The 17,666-nt window shown below is 39.0% G+C and overlaps 1 protein-coding gene across 4 annotated transcripts in view; it reads right to left on the bottom strand.

The window, feature by feature from the left end:
* Nucleotides 1-17,666, bottom strand: part of NELL1 (neural EGFL like 1) — a 294,281-nt gene that overhangs the window by 55,751 nt on the left and 220,864 nt on the right. For all 4 annotated transcript variants that reach the window (XM_064512849.1, XM_064512850.1, XM_064512852.1 and 1 more), the window contains exon 15: nt 12,896-12,991. In XM_064512849.1, the coding sequence (XP_064368919.1) occupies nt 12,896-12,991 (96 nt within the window). The remainder of the gene's footprint in view (nt 1-12,895; nt 12,992-17,666) is intronic.

Genomic DNA, 17,666 nt, shown 5'->3' with positions numbered 1-17,666 from the left:
GATCAGTTATTATATTTGATTTATACTCAAAAGCAATATAATTTAATAGGGGGGGGAAGGAAAAAAAAAAGGCAAGGGTCTATTTTCTGGTTTGGTTGGTCCCTTTTCTTCATGTTTCAAAAATACTATCCTTCAGTGGAAAACTGAAATTTCTTGTTGCTCATACAGGCAGCTTATGAAATCTGTCATTTTCAACTGTGACTGACACAAAACCCTTCTTTTAATTCTTTCCCTATTTTATCTCTGAATTCAACTTAGAAAACTTGTCTATGCCCTTTAAGTCTGGCAGTTAATATACAGTAATGTGAAGAAGAGCGAAATATGAAATCTAGATATGTGAATATACTATATACATTTTTTTAATCTAGATTAACATTCATGAAAAATGCCACATCAAATGCAATGAAGTGACGTGTCTTCAATTTTTCCACAAAAAAGAGTAACAATGTCAACTGTATCACATTTCCCGTTTAGGGTGCCCCCATCCCAAAGGAGTTGTTGTAATTTATTTCTACAGCTCACTCCTGAAACTATTCACCAAGCGGACTAATAAGTGACCATTATCATTTTGCTGGTGGTAGCAAAAAGATGTAATCATAGATTGAACACATGAACTAATTTATTTAACACTCAGTAAGGAAACTTAATAGTAGGACGACAGCCTAAAGCCTTTTTGTAGTGGTTGGACAATTAACTATTCTAGAACTACCTCCTTCTTGTATAATTTTGCATTTAATTCTCTAAATATTTGTAAACTATATATGTCATGGAAGGATCTGAAAAAATCCCCCATGGTCAAGTCAGTCAGACAGACATTAGACGCCAGGAAATTTTGGTCATTATAGATCAGATTCTGTTTCCTCAGCGACCTATTACCATCTAGCTATACATACAACTTTCTTTCATCTTATTCAGTAATGAATAAACGTAATAAAGCCTACTGAGAAAACAAATGGGGGGATAGAAAAATCAAAGCTCTCTTCAAAAAGAAACATATGATTCAGTCATCTCAAATGGGAGGACTTCGAAATAGCTAGGCATTATCACACTGTATCTGACTCACTAGCTTATAAATGATTAATGGGACCACTGGAGGAGCTGTTATTGCTACCAGCACACAGATTTCACAAACTGCATCAGCTGTGAACTCTGTCAAAAGCTGGAGGAGAAACAAGAGTTGAGATGAGAAAACAGAAGAAAATTTCTGAGGTCTGGATTAAATCTCTACTTTCTCCACCCACTTAACTGAAAGAAATGAAAAATTCTGAGTAGGACATTCTAAGGGTGAAAAATAAAATAATTAAAGGTGGGGGCCCAGAAAGGTAAGTGGATACATATAAATAGATTTTAGGAGGCAAAAATTTCATATTCCCATTCCACAAAAAACAGCTTCCATTAACAGGATTTACAATCTGCTTGAGTTGTAACAGACACAACACAAAAGGCCCTTGTTCTATGCATATGGCTTTTCTCTTTTAATTTATTTTGGACAGACTGATCAGCTTTCCAGAGTCAAGGCTGTCACAAGAGGTGGCCAGGACAGCTGTTGTAGAAAGCCACACATTGAGCATTTTGCAGAAAAAAAAGAAGCTGCCTTATCACACTACTAAACTTAATTTCTACGGGGTCAGAGACAGCTCATGGGACCTTCTATATTCTGTCTCTGGTAAAAAAGAAAGAACCATTAAGTCTCTCTCCAGGAAATGTAATCACAGTTACATCTGGCCAAAAAATTGTCAGAGATTTTTTTCTTCCTTTACATAGATCATTACCAATAGCTAACCATCCTGTCCATGCTGTAGCACTACCACTGCTTGAAAGCGTCAAAAAGGAACCTAGGGGATTTTCATAAAAAATCTCTTTGATGGAATTCGGTCTTAATAACTGGTCATATAAGACAGTAAAATATATGCAGTGGGCACACTTTTTGACTGATCAGCAACAGACCAGTTTCAATATTTCTTGAACACTCAAGAACTTTCTTCTCATGGCTAAAAAGCTATTTCACTTCTGAGCCTGAAAACTTTGTTTTCAAGGTCAGTGGCTCAACTGCCAAAGGAAGGACAGACTGTTGCCCCATCTTGGCTGCTTGCTAAAATACTGTCTTTGAAATGAGAATGATGGATTTAATCTCCCTTAAACTGCAAAGTGCCTACAGCCCAGGTTGTCAATGCCTTGGATGAATGTCAAGCCACTACCTGTTATACAGAAGATGGATGGCTGCAGCACATGTGAGGGGGAAGCACAGGATCCTAACCAGAGTTTGGGTACCTCTCTTCTTATCTCAGGTCACCAACGAAGCTTAGCTGCCCACCAGTTTACAAAAGAAGATTCGGTAGGTGTGCAAGAACCTATGAACGGCACCTGGTGAACTCTCCTGTCCAAAACAGAGATACCACTACTTTCAAGACAGCGCAAGGAGCAGGACAGTTGGACAAGCTGAACTCACTCTCGCAAACCTACATGCTTAAACTCCACCTAAGAGTCACTCACATTTGCCATCAGAAGCTGTAAGATCTGTAACCTACCACAGAAATGTAGCTATCTATGAAGCAAAAGCATGGGTGCCACTCTACGCTAGCCAGACAGCTATTTCAAATGTGTAATTTCTCCGACTGACATTACTGAAGGAGGCAGAATGTAATTACCTGAGCTGGAATAGGATACAGGTTCAACTGGGTCTTTAATGACCAGAAGTGTTTAGGGCTTTCATTTTATGTCTCATTCAAAAGATGAATGAGTATCATTCTCAAAGATTAGACTGCCAGCATACAGAGAATGTCGCTTCAGAAAAATCAAATGAGAAGGGGATTTCACTCCCTCACATAAAAGCCCCACCATTTATGTTTCAGTCTGAAATGACTGATCTACTTAGTAGATATTACATGTGGAAAGAAATAATTCAGATGTTATACTGCTTAAGTAGTAGAAAACTCCACCTATTGGACTGCCTGAGTTGCTAAATCAGAGGCTCTCTTTTAAAAAGGGGAAAATGTTTGATGTATTTAGGAAGATGTCCCTTTCTGCAAATGTGAAGGACTGAACAGATTTTCACTAGATTATAAAAAGTTTCAAAAATAACCTTGACATATAATTTTTTGAGGTACAATATGATTGTTATTTTAAAGCTGCCTCAAGTATAAAGGAACAACCGAAGAAAAAATTAAAGCAGAAGGATCCTAGTTACTTTCATGCTTCACATGTACCTTATATTAAGCACAATTTAATTTAACATCTTACATAGTCTTTCTGTGGGGACTACAGCCATCAACAAAAGCCCACCAAAACCAACAGGAATCTGCACACTGAGTTAGTGAGCTTTTCACACTTTCTAGGAGATAGACTCGTAGGTCTTTTTCACACCCAACAGGTATTACTCTATTGATTCTTTGGTAATTTACCATTCTTGATATACTGGATGATCCATAAAAATTCTACTGGGACCAGGAGTCTTTGGACACATCATGTACTTTTTGCAGCAGAACAGACTCATCAAACAGACTGAAGACAATAAAAATGCTTCACCTGATGCATAAAAAGCACTGGAAAGGGAGAAGCAAGTTTGTAAGTTTCCATATCAGCAAAATTTTGCATTTTTTTTCTTCTCTGTATAAACTTTTGAGTACAAACCTAAAGAAGGAGGGCATGTTTACTTGGGTCTACACCGATTTTAACTCAGTAGATTTTTCAGAGAGCCACCTACTTCTATTGTAGACTTTTCTTCACTGTAGTCTTTTATAACACCACCACAATTCTACATCTCTCTGAGAGCAAACTGTTGAAAACCATGGCTGTTACTGTTACAGAAAAGGATATTAAAAAGGACTGAAGTTCAGCATAATTGTAGAAGTTACAGGGGCTACCTCACAGTTAATAAAGAAAGGATGACACACCCTTTAACAGGGGTTTAACTCACATTTTCACCCCTACTCCTAATGCAAACTAATTGGATTAGTTATCCTCATTGTATATGAGCTGCAATCTACATAAGTCACGTAAGAGGGCAAGTGATCTATGCCTTTTTATTTGCCCTTCCCAGCATTATGTGAATGGGGACATGATCTCTTCTTCTGAATGTCAGCCCAATGAAAGCTAGTAGAGATGGCTATTACCTTTGTGTATTTCCTATCCACAGGGGAAAAGACCGTGCTGGTTACCTCTACTTTTTTTTCTGTAACATCATTTCCGCCAGCTTAGAATGCCCTTCTCACACCGTAATTTGTCAAGGAAAAAAAAATCTTACAGTTAAAAAAGAAAAACAGGAAAACTCACTCTTTGTTAGAATTATGAAATACTTCTAAAATAGAAAGGTACTGTTTTGCGCCATTCCTTTCAGTTCTTCCGCACTACTTCTCAAAGAGATTATTTTCTCATGCTCGTTCTGATTTTTGAGGTTCATTTGCTCTCACCACCCCTTGAATAAAGCAACATCTATAAATTAACTTCAATGAGATTGCTCATGGAATATGTTAATACTTACTGTATTTAACTTTGGCAGAAACGTGGCCCTAGATGGTGAACTTCCCAGTCGCTGCACAAATTTTGCAAAGAGACTCTAAATTCTTTACCCAGCTTGAATAGGACCTTACTCCTAGGGTAGCTAATTAGATTTATACCATAGATCAATGAGCTAGGGATGGCATATTTATCGCTGATAATCACAGCTAAATCAGTCTGTTCCACATAAAAACCCCACTCTAAACGCTCTTCTACTTCACTGGAACAATTCCCTTTTCATTTCCCCTAATTCAATTGCGCCAGATCCTGAAGCTCTCACTCAGCTGAAATTCTCACTGAAGCCAAGAGAAGTTCTGTCTTAAAAAATGCAAGTACCTCTCTGTGCCTCTCTGCACATCTCAAGTTATATTTCTAGGTTATCAGCAAATTTAAATATTCATGGTTGGTTTCCCCCAGTCTACAGAGGGCCATTGATAAGAAAAAGTAAGGTGGCTGAGAGCTTATTAAACTCAGCGATGTCCCCTAAATACTGCCTGTAGTTGGATAGACTGTGGAAGTTTTTACCTGATGTTTAGTTAGTTCACTATCTATTCTGATCTCTCTCTTTACAAACACTCTGTTTTTGTTTCATGTAGGCATACGCTAGGAAGAACCAAGCAGTGGGTTTCATGATGTCCTGACAAGCTGTGTTACCATATTAGCATTAGTCCACCGCACTCAGAGAAGGATTTTATTTTGATTAACCAGAGTAAAATGAATGGTCCTGTTTATAGTTAAGTGATCATAAAGTATGTATTTTAAAGCAAGTCTTTTCTGTACAGCTTGAAATGAATTTATTCACACTCTCTGTGTCATCAGAGTCCAACAAGAAACTGCAGCAGATACACCTGAACTGTAGATTTGGGAGCTGTTTCTGGTGAGAAACTGGACGAATGTTAAGCCAGAGGCTGAGCACTTCAGGAAAGGACCAGAAAGAACAAGTCCTACAGCAGAGAATGAACTCCACGGCCTCGGTTCCAGCAAGGTGTTTGCACAAAACTTGGCTCTCTAGGCCGCGTGCTGTACGATGTTCAAAGGGAATTTGGGGCTTATATTTAAAGTCTAGGAGTTTGCTACCACTTATTTTACCTGTCTTTTTCTAAATATGATGTTCCTTCTACAGTGCATAATTAGAGCTTATGGATGATCTAACACTTCATGTGTAGCAGCAGCCCAGACAAACAAAGAAAACAAGAACAAACCAACCAACCTCCCTTTCCTCTAGTGATTCCCAGACACTAAGTAGAGGGTAAAAAGCCCTAACAGTTTTTACCTGTTCAGCTAGAATAGCTTATATTCCTCACAGCATGCTCTTCTCTCAGCTAGGAAAGGCAGGTACCTGCTTTTTTTCTGTGATTGCTGCTTTCAGACCCTGCACTACGCTTTGCGTCTTCTAGGCACCTTTCGGAAACTGTATGGGCTTTCCCTCTCCATGCCGTGGGTGTCCTCTGGGTGCTAGCACAGCCAAACTGAGGAAACATACTTTATCCTTTCGACGTGCATCTCTTCAGCACCAAAAGACAGGTTTTCCTTCAGAAAGGCATACAGTTGGCATGACAAAGCCAAAGGAGTCCAAAGTATTTACCACCATTTCTATTTACATTTTTGGTTGCGTGCTTTTCAGTCGGAATGATATGATACAGTCAAGGAGTCAAATCCAATGCTCCATTAAACAGGTAGATACAAAGCCATTAACATTTTGGAGTTAGATCCATTCATTTCTCTAAATATCACATATGTTTTCATTTTACTACTAGGGCAGTGAGGAAGAATAAAACATAGCTATTTTTGAAATTCGATAATGATTCAATAGCGTGTCATCAAAGATACTAATTCAAGAGCCTTGCGAACAGGAACGGAGACACAAAGAAAGATGGCCTGCCAAGACACTATCTAAAGGTATTATTTGGGATATCTAAGGCAAAAGAATAAAGACTTCATAACACGGGTTTGGATCTTCTCTGCACTACCAAGTTTGTTCAACAGAAATTACCTCCTGATTACGTCAGTTTGCAGGAATCCAAATGCAAAGTAGATGTCAATTGGCTAAATCTTGCCTTTCTCTTGTCTGAATAAAACTGCATCCCTAAATAATACCCCATACATACAACTGGCATATAGATCCTGGTAGCGGGGAGAGGAAATGGAATTTACATGAAGAAATGTAAATCGTAGGAATCGAGCATAATCCCAGCCAGGATAAACAATATAATACTACCCAATTTCTAAGTGCAAGTTCTGGGGAGCAAAGGGAAAACAAAATAATTTGCCATGACTTAAAAATGGATGTCTCTCACCCAGTCAGAAAACTGCAAAAGAGATATTTTATGACCGCAAGTCATACAAGTAATAAAGCATTAGAATATTAGAAACATTTGTTAGCTGGAATGTCAAGATATCATTTCAGCTAACATAAAAGATTAATAGAGCAGATATTTCTTTCATTACAAAGAAACAAAAATATATAGGCACTGACACCTGAATATAAAAAACAAACTACATAGGTACATAAAAACATCCCTTGTAACCAATAACCCAGTGCCTGCTTAGTGTTCCTCCCGGCTTTTACAAGTAAACTTCTACAGTATAAAAGGCAGCGTAAGCACTACAAAAACCAGCCCAGGCTCCTCACGCTGCGGTCAGCTAGAGAGGAAGAATGGTGTTCTCGGTCTGTGAGAGTTCACTTTTCTTTGGCTTGGCAGTGTGAGATAGAACAAACAACTTTTCTTCCATCGAGAGTTATTTGTTGATTTGCAGACAGATGTCCCCTTGATCCTCAGAGACAATCTTAATCAGATTTTTCTAGCAGATATTCTTTGATCTATTCCCTGATATCTTTAGAAATGACAGCTTTGTTTCTTCTATCACATTAAGATATCACCCCTTGCCATTTTGTGATAAGCACTGCTGGGGCAAATGCTGTAAACAGCTTGGCAGCAAATGGAGCAGGGTAACCTCAGCCACCTGGAGCATCTGCCTTCTCTGGATCTTTTGCACCCTCAGGAGTGTCGTATCAGCCACAATCATCATTTTCTGTAATAAGCTAAGCATCATTCGCTTCACCCCTCCTCTGCTGCACTACACTGGCTTTACCTCACCTTGAAATGAGAGGCTTTAAAAAGAATCTCATGCAAAGCATCGTGCCCACAGCTTTTTTTTTTTTTTTTTTTTTTTTTTTTTAACCGGAATAAATCTTGCTGCATATTTTACAAAAGCACTTTAGGTACAGGAAGGTAGGGAGTTTTGACACTTAGCTTACTGTACTCACTGAAAATCTTTCTCTGTTTTGCTTTGGTTTTGTTTGCTGTCTTTTTTTTTTAAAAAAAAAAAAAAAAAAAAAAAAAAACAAGGTTCCTCAACTGAAAGGTCTTTGATAGCTACACGCCTAAAGATTGATCCAGCTCAGGAATCAAAGGAACAGCACATGGAAATGCATATTCTCACAGACCTTTCTCTCTCTAGGGTCCAAAAGAATACATACTGGAGGGAGTTTTACCCAGAGGACTGCAGAAAACAACATATTCCAGAAAAAGCAATTCAAGAGAAGAGTGCACAAAGTATGCCAGCTTCTTAGACAACAACCCCTAGGTACTGCAAACCACTACAAAGCCAATCAGCTAAAGGCCTCATTTTCCTGACATATACACAACATATCCAGCTGATAGGAACACAGGAACATTTCGTTGCACACCTGCGAAAAACACGAACTACGATTGCACTGAAGACATCATATATAACTAATGCAATATTGCAAGCATTGATTTCTTTTTTTTCCCCACATAGTGATTATTGGGATTCAGAGCACATTTCTCGGCAACAGTACATACTGGGGTGACAGGTCATGCTTCAGTATCAGACAAGCTTTTGTAGGCACAGGCAACAACATAAAAAATAACCTCAGTAATTATTCCATCCTGAGGCATCTCTGCCATATCTAAGCCTCGTTGCTGACTGTTTACAATCAGCAGCTAATTCTCCGACATCACTCTTCCACTCAGCTTTACAAACATTATAAGTGCACACGTAACTGCAACAGAAACACTCACCTCTCTGAGCTCCAGCCTAAGCCAAGTCCTTTTAATCTACCAGCATCATATTCCCCATTCTTTGTGCATTGGCTCAGGCAGCAGTTGAGTCGTTTCTCTGTCATGAGGCATGGGAGCAAAGGTTTGGTGCAATGGCTTTGAATCACTTTTGGAGGCAATGCCCCACCACTGCCAAAGGCTTTCTGGCAGCTTTTGGAAAAATACTGCACTTCTCTCAATTTGCCCCTAGCTGGGAACCTATGGTTTCAAACCTTTCTGCTGTTTCTTGCTCATTACCTAAAGTTGTAATTTGTGCAGATGGACACTTTGAAGACTCGTATCTAAACAGCAATCAGATTTTGCCTCTCCAAACTGACTGCCAGTGACCAGCTGGAGTTGGGGGTATGTTGACCAGCATCACTGTCTGCTTTCCTATGGCAGATCGCATTCCAGGTTTCTATGCTGGACGCTTGGGTTAAACCCACTGTGCAATTCCAGGATCTGACTCCCATAGCTGAAATTTCTGCCACCACTGGTCACCATCCCAGAGCTGTATATAACTTGCTGTGTGTTTCTAGGCCCAAGGGCATGATTCCACCAAGGCCATGCAGGTGTTTAAGGAATCTCTGTGACAGACTACGATTTCCAGGCATGGAATCACCTGTTTATGCGCTTTGATAGCCTACATTGTCTTTCCTGTCTCATCCTTATTGCTTCAGCAGCAGCAGCAATGAATAGTGATGGAGCCTGTCTACAAAACCAACATAACTCCACTGACATGTGGTTTGCCCACAGAGAGACAAAAACAGCTCAAGGAATGATTTTTTTTTTTTTTTTTTTGAAGTTGCAAAAATACGAGATGGAGAAAACATCACCGGAACGAAAATGAGGGCATTTGACTCCATGTTGCCAACAATTTTCAGGGAACTGTGTTTGCATTCTCTGCAAATGAGATGCTTGCCAAAGATGCCTCCTGGCTTGAGCCAGGACCATTATATACAGTTAGGACACACATTCCCAGCTCAGCAGTCGAGCACATACATGCTGGAACCACACAGCAATGTCAGCAAAAATTCTAATGGAAAAAGTTTCTAACGCAGGTATCACTTATGTGTTATATATGATCATAAACGGTAATGATCACATAGATCATTCCTTTCAGCCCTGGCTAACTTTAAAAAAAAAAAAAAAAAAAAAAATCAATCTTGATCAGCAGCATCAAGCACGTACTTCTAGAAACAGCATAATAAAGAATGGATGGAAGGAAGAATTACCTGACAGCATCTCTGGATATCAATCTCCAGTTCATCTCACATGCAAAAAGAAAAAGTCAGCCCCACAACTGTGTTATCGTTATTCCTCATTTCAGGCAAAGCAATAATTAGCAATAGCTAATTTTTCTTAGCCGCATGCTGCGTTTGCACATATGCCTTAAATATATGTTTTAATTTCACTTTTTAAACTGAGTAGATTACCACTATAAATCTTACCCTTCTTAAATATCTCTGAATTTTAAATTATCTAATATCATCATTTCAGCCGTGCAGTCACAACTGATGAGTAACGCAGAACATTCATATTCAGAAGTAAATGCACCTGCTTTTCAACAACCTTTCTAATTGCTGGTTCATTTTACACTTTCCATGATGTTAAAGCCAATTTGGGTCACACTATGCTCAGCCAAAGGAGTCCTTTCAGCTCACAAATAATGTATGAGGAATTGCTGTGTTGTCGGTTTGAAGGACATCTTTAAATGCAGTGTGGCGAATAGAATACATTACCAAAACATATCATTTTACTTTAGATATGCATCCATTCACTGTAAGCTTCCATCAGACAAGATTTTACCAGGAACATTTAAGCTTTGATTTAGAGTGGTGTCCTACCATTTCATTGCCTTCAGACTATGTGATGGACAGTGATCGAGAGAGTGCTACCATATTTTAAACATAACAAGGTGCCTATTTTTAACATTACAGACAACAGAAAAAAACAAACATGCTTTTTGAATACCTCAGATATCCTCTAAAAACACTGCAAACTGCAGCGAGACTATGAAGGAAGTCCTCACTGAACTAACTCTTGCTCCTGACACCATTGCATCTTCCCAGAGTAAGCAGGCAAACAAAGGGAGACCCACTTCAAAGGTGGTTAATCAGCTTTCTATTTTCAACATACAACTTTTCCGAGACATGTGCCTCTGCGGCTGAAGCTATCACCACTTATATCTGACATGCACTTAGTCAGCCACTGAAATACACATGTGACTTAAGGTGTATCTGCTGACCTTTTTAAATACTGTAACGCAACTAAAATGTGACAAACTTCTCATATGCAAAGTCCTATTCATTCCTCAATCAGTTTGCACGTGAGATTTCTAAATGCTTTCATCGTTAGTTCAACTTTACTGAATAGCATACTGGCACATCCTATCTCTTTCCAAAAAAAAAATCCTTCTTCTAGTCCAAGGCATATAGATTTTACACACAGAAACTCGTCCCTTCTGATATCGACCTCTAAATTTACTGATATAGTGAGGGTACCGCGCCTGCCATGTTTCTTTTACTTGGTGTGCTAACTCTTATTTTCGATCAAAACAATATAAAAGGCAGGGAAAACATAGGTTTCACTTGTGGTCATGTCACCCATTTATCAATTTTAAACCATCAATTTATCAATTTAAAGACTCTGTATTCTAGTCATAAATGTCCCCTTACAGCCATAGGAAGACAGACACTTCAAGATTCATTGGTGAAAGAAAGACAGCGAGTAGAGCTGAAAGATGGCCTAACATCATCAACTCCCTGGGTAGGCAGGTGCTCCCCGGGCCACGCAGCTCAAGGGTTTCTATTACAAGATTTTCAGGTATACAGACCACATCTCAGGTATCCTACAACTCTCTGAATAAGCTGAATAGCAGAAATAATTCTGCTGAATAAGCAGAAATAGAGGCTGTGGAAAGGAATGAGTAAACTGTACATGGGAGAGGATATCTAGCAGCATTAGAGGCTGGGGAGCAATGGTAGGTGGTGCTCCAAGGCAGATATTTCTCCCCATTACTTCCCCATGTACATAAACTGTGCTTGTTGCTCAGTGTCAGGAGGTTTGGGAGTTTATCTCTGTTTAAAACAAATAACCCAAGGGCTATAAGCATAAGAATACAAATACTCAGAAATTAATTCAAAATGGTATGAAAATATTAACGTCCTAATTTATTCTCAAATCATTAGGAAACAATGCTGACAACTAGAAACTATGGGATTTCAGTATTTAGTGATTTGAGTACATCCATAAAAAGCTTTAGTAATTTTCAGAAGCTACTCAGAGCAGATTTGTTGACAACCAGGCTTAAATTATTTTCTATTATAGCAGAACAGCCATGTATTAAACAGATACTGCTACATGCTAATTATTAAACAGTCTCTGGGTAACAAGTGGTTCTAATGATTTAACTTGCCCTTCAATGGTTATTTCAGTTGTTTGGGGTTTTTTTTTTTTTCTTAAAGAATCTAGTCAATTATGATCTCACCCAAACTAACATCACACAACCTGCCTTAACTATCTACTTTGTTTCCACCAGTAACGGCAAGTACAAAAGGTTCACTAACAAACATGCAACATGGAATATTCTATTATCAGGTTATTTAACCGAAGTACAACCACAGTCAACATGGACCCAGATCAAATCTGAAATCTGCTGTTTAGAGAAGCCAATCAGGGTCCTACGTGGCATCCTGTAAGACCCCTTTCTTCTTATTTAAGGGAGACAAGGAACCAGATCTCTGTGACATATAAAGAAAGGAGGGCCTATGGAAGGGACTGTCAAAAACAAGGTAAAGGAAAAAATCTGGGACAGATCTGAAAAGAATTAACCCATCATTTGTGAGATGCACTTCAATAGCTTGTAATTCTATGAGAATTGGTGACCTCAGCGACTTATAAACAAATAAAATCTTAGGAATCCAACAACTTCAACTAAGAAGAATTCTTTAATGGCAATACTAGTGAGAAGCAAGTACCCAAATTCTGGTCTAATCTGCAAAATAGTTTCATTAAAATTAGAAGGCCACCTTGAGATGGCACCAGAGAAGACGTGGAGTAAATATTTTTAACTCGCCTTCCTCTCAATTACCTAACAGTGCTCACTGGAAGCAAAAGCAGACACAACTCTAAATGTTCCATCTTTAACTTAAGAACATCTTTCAGTTAGAAGAAGGCATCCACAGAACTGTCAAGATGTGTATGTTCACTGAAGAGAAAATATCACACAGAACGAATGGAAAGTAACCCAATGGAAAAGCAACTATTTCTTAATTCAGCATAACATATTTCCCATTTCCAAAGAAGGAGAAGTGTTTCAAGTAGAGTTTTACCTTTCTCACAGTGACTCCCTGTGAATCCAGAAGGGCAGACACATTTGTTAGGGGCTACACAAGTTCCACCATATCTGCACCCCTCTTCACAGAATGCTGAAAAATAAAATGAATATGCAGTAATACATAATTTTTATATTTATTATACATTTGTAAGATAACAAGAAAATCATTCACATTCTATACAGCAATTAACAGAATTCAATATATTAAAATCCAATCCACCTGCAAACACAAAGAGATGCAACTCAGTTAAATGATATGAAGAAAGAATTCAGATTACCCCTAGGCAAACCACCTCACCAATAAAAGATTAATAACCATCTGGAAAAAGGAGAGAGGGAAAAATATAGCGTACTATTTTTAGTGGCACTGATCTTCTTTCAATTACACCCAATATGAGTGTTACAATTACAATGTTCTGGTAATCCACGGAGAACAGGCTGGTCAGATGGTGCTAACTACTTTGTTTCTCACTTCCATCAAATACACTTTACTGAAAAGCTTTTAAACACATAATATTTTCCTTTTTTGGGGGGGGGGGGGGGAGGGGGCGTAAAGTTCATTTTGCAGAATCAGGAAATGATATAAGGTTAGGCCCTGACTGAAAACAGAGGAGAAGGGGTCAACCACAACATAATGCCTCTACTGAGGTGTGATGCTTTATATGAAAGCACACAAGTACTTTACAAACGAACTTATGCAAAAACTGGCATCTGAAATGAAAGTCGGATCTTGCATGCTTTCTTGTAAGCACTGTGTGGTGCTCCATGCACTGGACCAGCCAAGCTTTGCAGGAAGTTCGCTAACTGTGGAAGAAATACATTTGGGGTTCAATGTTACTCTTTTTTCTTTCCTTTTGTTGTGTCTGTACAAGGAGGGGAAGTGAGGTGAAAAGAGGAAAGGAAATTGTGGGCAGCAGGACATGATCTATTTTGCACCATCAACTCCAGTAAAAACTTTGTTAGGAATAAAAGCAGGCCTTACCCACAGCACACTCCCCACCCTCTCCTGGATATTATTAAACTCCACAAGTTACTCAGCGGGCTTAACTGCACTTATGAGGGAAGATGCAATTAATATTTAAACAGCAACTCTCTGCATCTAAGCTAATAACAGAACTGCAAAGTGTTTTCTGCAAGCTAAAATCACAGATGGAGTGTTGGCAAAGAGATGTTACAAATGCTATGAAAAGGCTTAAAGTGCTAGATAACAGAAGAAACGTTTTAGATTTATCTTCCAAGGCACTAAAAAGAAAAACGAAGTCAATAAAGTACTCAACATTAGGAAGATTCTTTTGTAATTTTTAACCACTTAGAGGCAAAAAAGCACATCATCGTATCTCTTGACTGAGCTGATAGATGGAGCTGCTTTACTCTAATAATATAATTCATAGCATGTCATACCATGGAGGTTTTACGGAGGGTAACATGAGAAGAATGCTGAAGTGGTTTAGAGAAGATGGTAACAGAAGAACATAAGCTCTCCTAGGAACAGCGCAAGGCGGCCGCGTGGAGAAAGAGCGGCTCTTGCCCAGCAACTTGTCCTACCCATCGATGTACACATTTCATATGTTAGTCTTTTGAAATATATCTATTTGGAAACCACTCAATTTCTACTGGACGGAAAGAAGGTTTAACAGTAGTATTTTAATTGTGATTTTTCCATCTAAAATATTTGTAGAAAAACATAATTTTGCTAAAGTCTGAAAGTAATATTACAATACACAATTGGAAAAAACATGCAAAACGATTCAAAGATTCAAAAAGTTCCTTCTGTAACTCTTTAAAGAAAGTTTGCTGATTTACGGTCTCAGTATTCTCAGAACAGCTGCAAGGTTCATCTGATTTTTTTCTGGTTTGACAGTAAGCAGAGACTTTCTTGAAGTAGTAATACATTCCTGCATGACATCAAACGAATTAGAATTGTGGCAGAGCAGATATAAATGGCAAAAAAGAAAAATACAACCAGTTTCATTGCCAAAAAAGTGAATAGCTTATCCACAATATATGCCATAGTGCACTGGAAAAGAATTACATAAGGGTCTTCAAATGGAGGAAGTAATAAAGGGCATAAAAAAAGAAAAGGTTTATTATCTACAGCAATGATGCCGATCCACTGAAAATTATTAGAGATGAAGAGACATACATATAAGCAGTAATGAGGAATAGGTAAGGGGGCTTAAGTAACAGCTCTCACCCACTGTCTTTACCACCATAACTGCTACTGACGACTTATTACTGTGAAATATTTGCTTCTTACAAGGAATCTTACTGCTAGATCTGCATAGAAAACTGTTATTTTTTCTGCTGTCTTCTAAAATAACTAATAGAGAAAGGTTTACAAGGCAGGTTGGTGATTAAAGGATTTTCCCATTAGTGCCAAAACTCTGTCATGTCCTCGCAGCAGGCAAGTCTCGACATCCACAAGCACCACCAGGCACGCGCTTCACATCTGGGAGAGAGAGACTGGAGCACTCGCCACAGCCCAAAACTCTCTCGCTCTCTTTCCTTCTATTCTTTCTTACATATTCAGATCAAAATAAACCTCCTCCATACATATCCTGATGTGCTAGCACTTGTGAAGAAGAGAGAAATTTCAAAATGTTGAACACGTCACATCTTAGTACATGAGTAAGTCAACCTAAGAGTAGTATCTGTACAGGGACACAGCACTACTTCTAATTCCTACGAGAAAGCACTCTACAGGGCCCAGCGTGCAAGGAGCTACCCTGGCACTAGCTCAGCACACGGATGCTGGCGGGTGGACAGTGCTGGGGAAGAAGCTGGGCAATGGCTGCAGAAGGAACGAATTCAGCTCTCCTTTCAATCGCTGCAGAAGCTGAAAAGGTCTCTACAAAACAGACTAGCTGTCTTTGCTGCTCAGGCATTGATGGATTTTTGGATTCTTTATTTCTTATCTTTTTCTATGCAAGAATAGAAAACCCCAAGGAAGACGACCAAAATTATCCTGCTATTGAGGACATTATTCATCTTTCCCAGATGGTGCTTCTACAGACTCTCTAATGCCTGCATTGTAGGTTTGCAGCAAGTGGAAACATCAAACTCACAAATCTCAGAACACAGCTACAAAATCAGAATGTTTGTCTAAAGGCTACTTTCCTTAACTGCTAGAAAAAGAGCCCACAGTATTACAGGCAGTACTGATAGCACTACCTCGAATTTTAAGAATGTTCAATACCTCTAACAATATAAATCTTGTTTCACTTGCTAATAATTTTACCAAACTTCATTCATTTGGACTATTTTCTCTGATAGGTTTTTGCCTCTGAGTGAAACCTTTCAGAACATTTTATCAAAATTAATTCATTTCTGATAATGAGATCTTTTCTTTTAACACCCTCAGTAGAAGAGATTAATTAAGCAAAATCTTTACATCACTTCTGTACCTACGCTTTACTGATGGACAAGAGGACCCAACAGGGAGCAGCTCAGCCACTGAAGAGTGAATCAGCTGGAGTGCTCATGCTCTCAGGAAACACCAGCTTTGGTGCTGACGCTTTCTCGTAACTCTTACGGACTGTGAGACCTAAGGCTTCTACTGCCATTTAGACCCTTCAAAATGTCTTACGGGGCGGGTGGGGAAACGGTACCACAGAACTACCAGTAGTAAACCTCGACTGCAGGCTGCCTCTTAAGGTAAGTTAACACAAGAAAAATAAATCTTGGTCGGATCATATTTTCCTAGTGCCTTCCCATAAATACATCCTGTCTCTAAAATTATTCGCAGGTTGGAAACCTTGCAAAAAGGTGAATGGTTACTGAATTTGCAATAAATATTTTATCGGGAAAATTAAGTGAAGAAGCCATTAGGGTAAAGTCTACAATGAAAACCACAAATCATTAACGTAAGGGTCTTATTCAGTATTCCACACGCAATGGAAACAGATTCCATTGACTTCAGGCGGCTTCTGGAAGAGTGAGAAAAGCTGGACAGATCTCTGTAATGCTAACAGATTTCTTCCTCTGAAGTAAAAGCCTTTATCATAAAAAACCTTTGTTAAAGAGTGGTACTTTCTCTGCAGAGAAAGAGTTTCATTTTTTGAAGTGTGTCCTCCTTGATGATGGAACTACAGAAAATGGAATCAGCTAACATGATGATTCTGCTGGAATTGCCGTTTTTGTGATCAGCATCGCAGGGGCAGGGCAGCCTGGCTACAGAACTCCACAAAGAGCAGCAGGAAGCAACGCGCAGACCTGGTATCGGCACCTCCGGACACGTGCAAGTTGCATTCCCACTGCTAACTTATTTACAGAGTCCAGTTTCTTTTCCTCTGTCTAGTTAAATACAGTCATTTCCTCTCCCAATAAGGGCATTACGGACATCCTCAGTATGGAAAAGAAGAGTTAGAAGTGCTAGAGCCTGTCTGAGTAGAAGATATGGAATTCATCTGACATTTTTGTAAGGTCCTTACGTTTTTCCCTGAATCTAAGCACTAATGAAAAGGACAGACTGTGTGAGGGAGGCATGCCAATAGCAGCTTCAAATATTCGGTACTGCCCGTTACTAAAAATTGCGCAGTCTCTCTTTAGCCCCTCTGTTCATAAGGCTCAGGCAAAGTTGGTCAGTTTGGTTTTGGGGTTCCAACTCCTTTTTCTACAATGCCGAAGAAATTGCCTTGATTATTCTGTGTTTTTCCCAAGGTAGTACAGTACAATACCTCACTGTGCACTGGATGCTGGAACAGCAGCATGGAACCCTCATGCTGAGTGAACACCTCTTACTTCCAAGTATAATACAATAATCACCA

Source organism: Dromaius novaehollandiae, chromosome 5 (assembly GCF_036370855.1).
Source record: "Dromaius novaehollandiae isolate bDroNov1 chromosome 5, bDroNov1.hap1, whole genome shotgun sequence".
In the NCBI taxonomy this organism is placed as follows: domain Eukaryota; kingdom Metazoa; phylum Chordata; class Aves; order Casuariiformes; family Dromaiidae; genus Dromaius; species Dromaius novaehollandiae.
The sequence above is the reverse complement of the archived record's forward strand: the minus strand, read 5'-3'. Positions and strand labels throughout refer to the sequence as shown.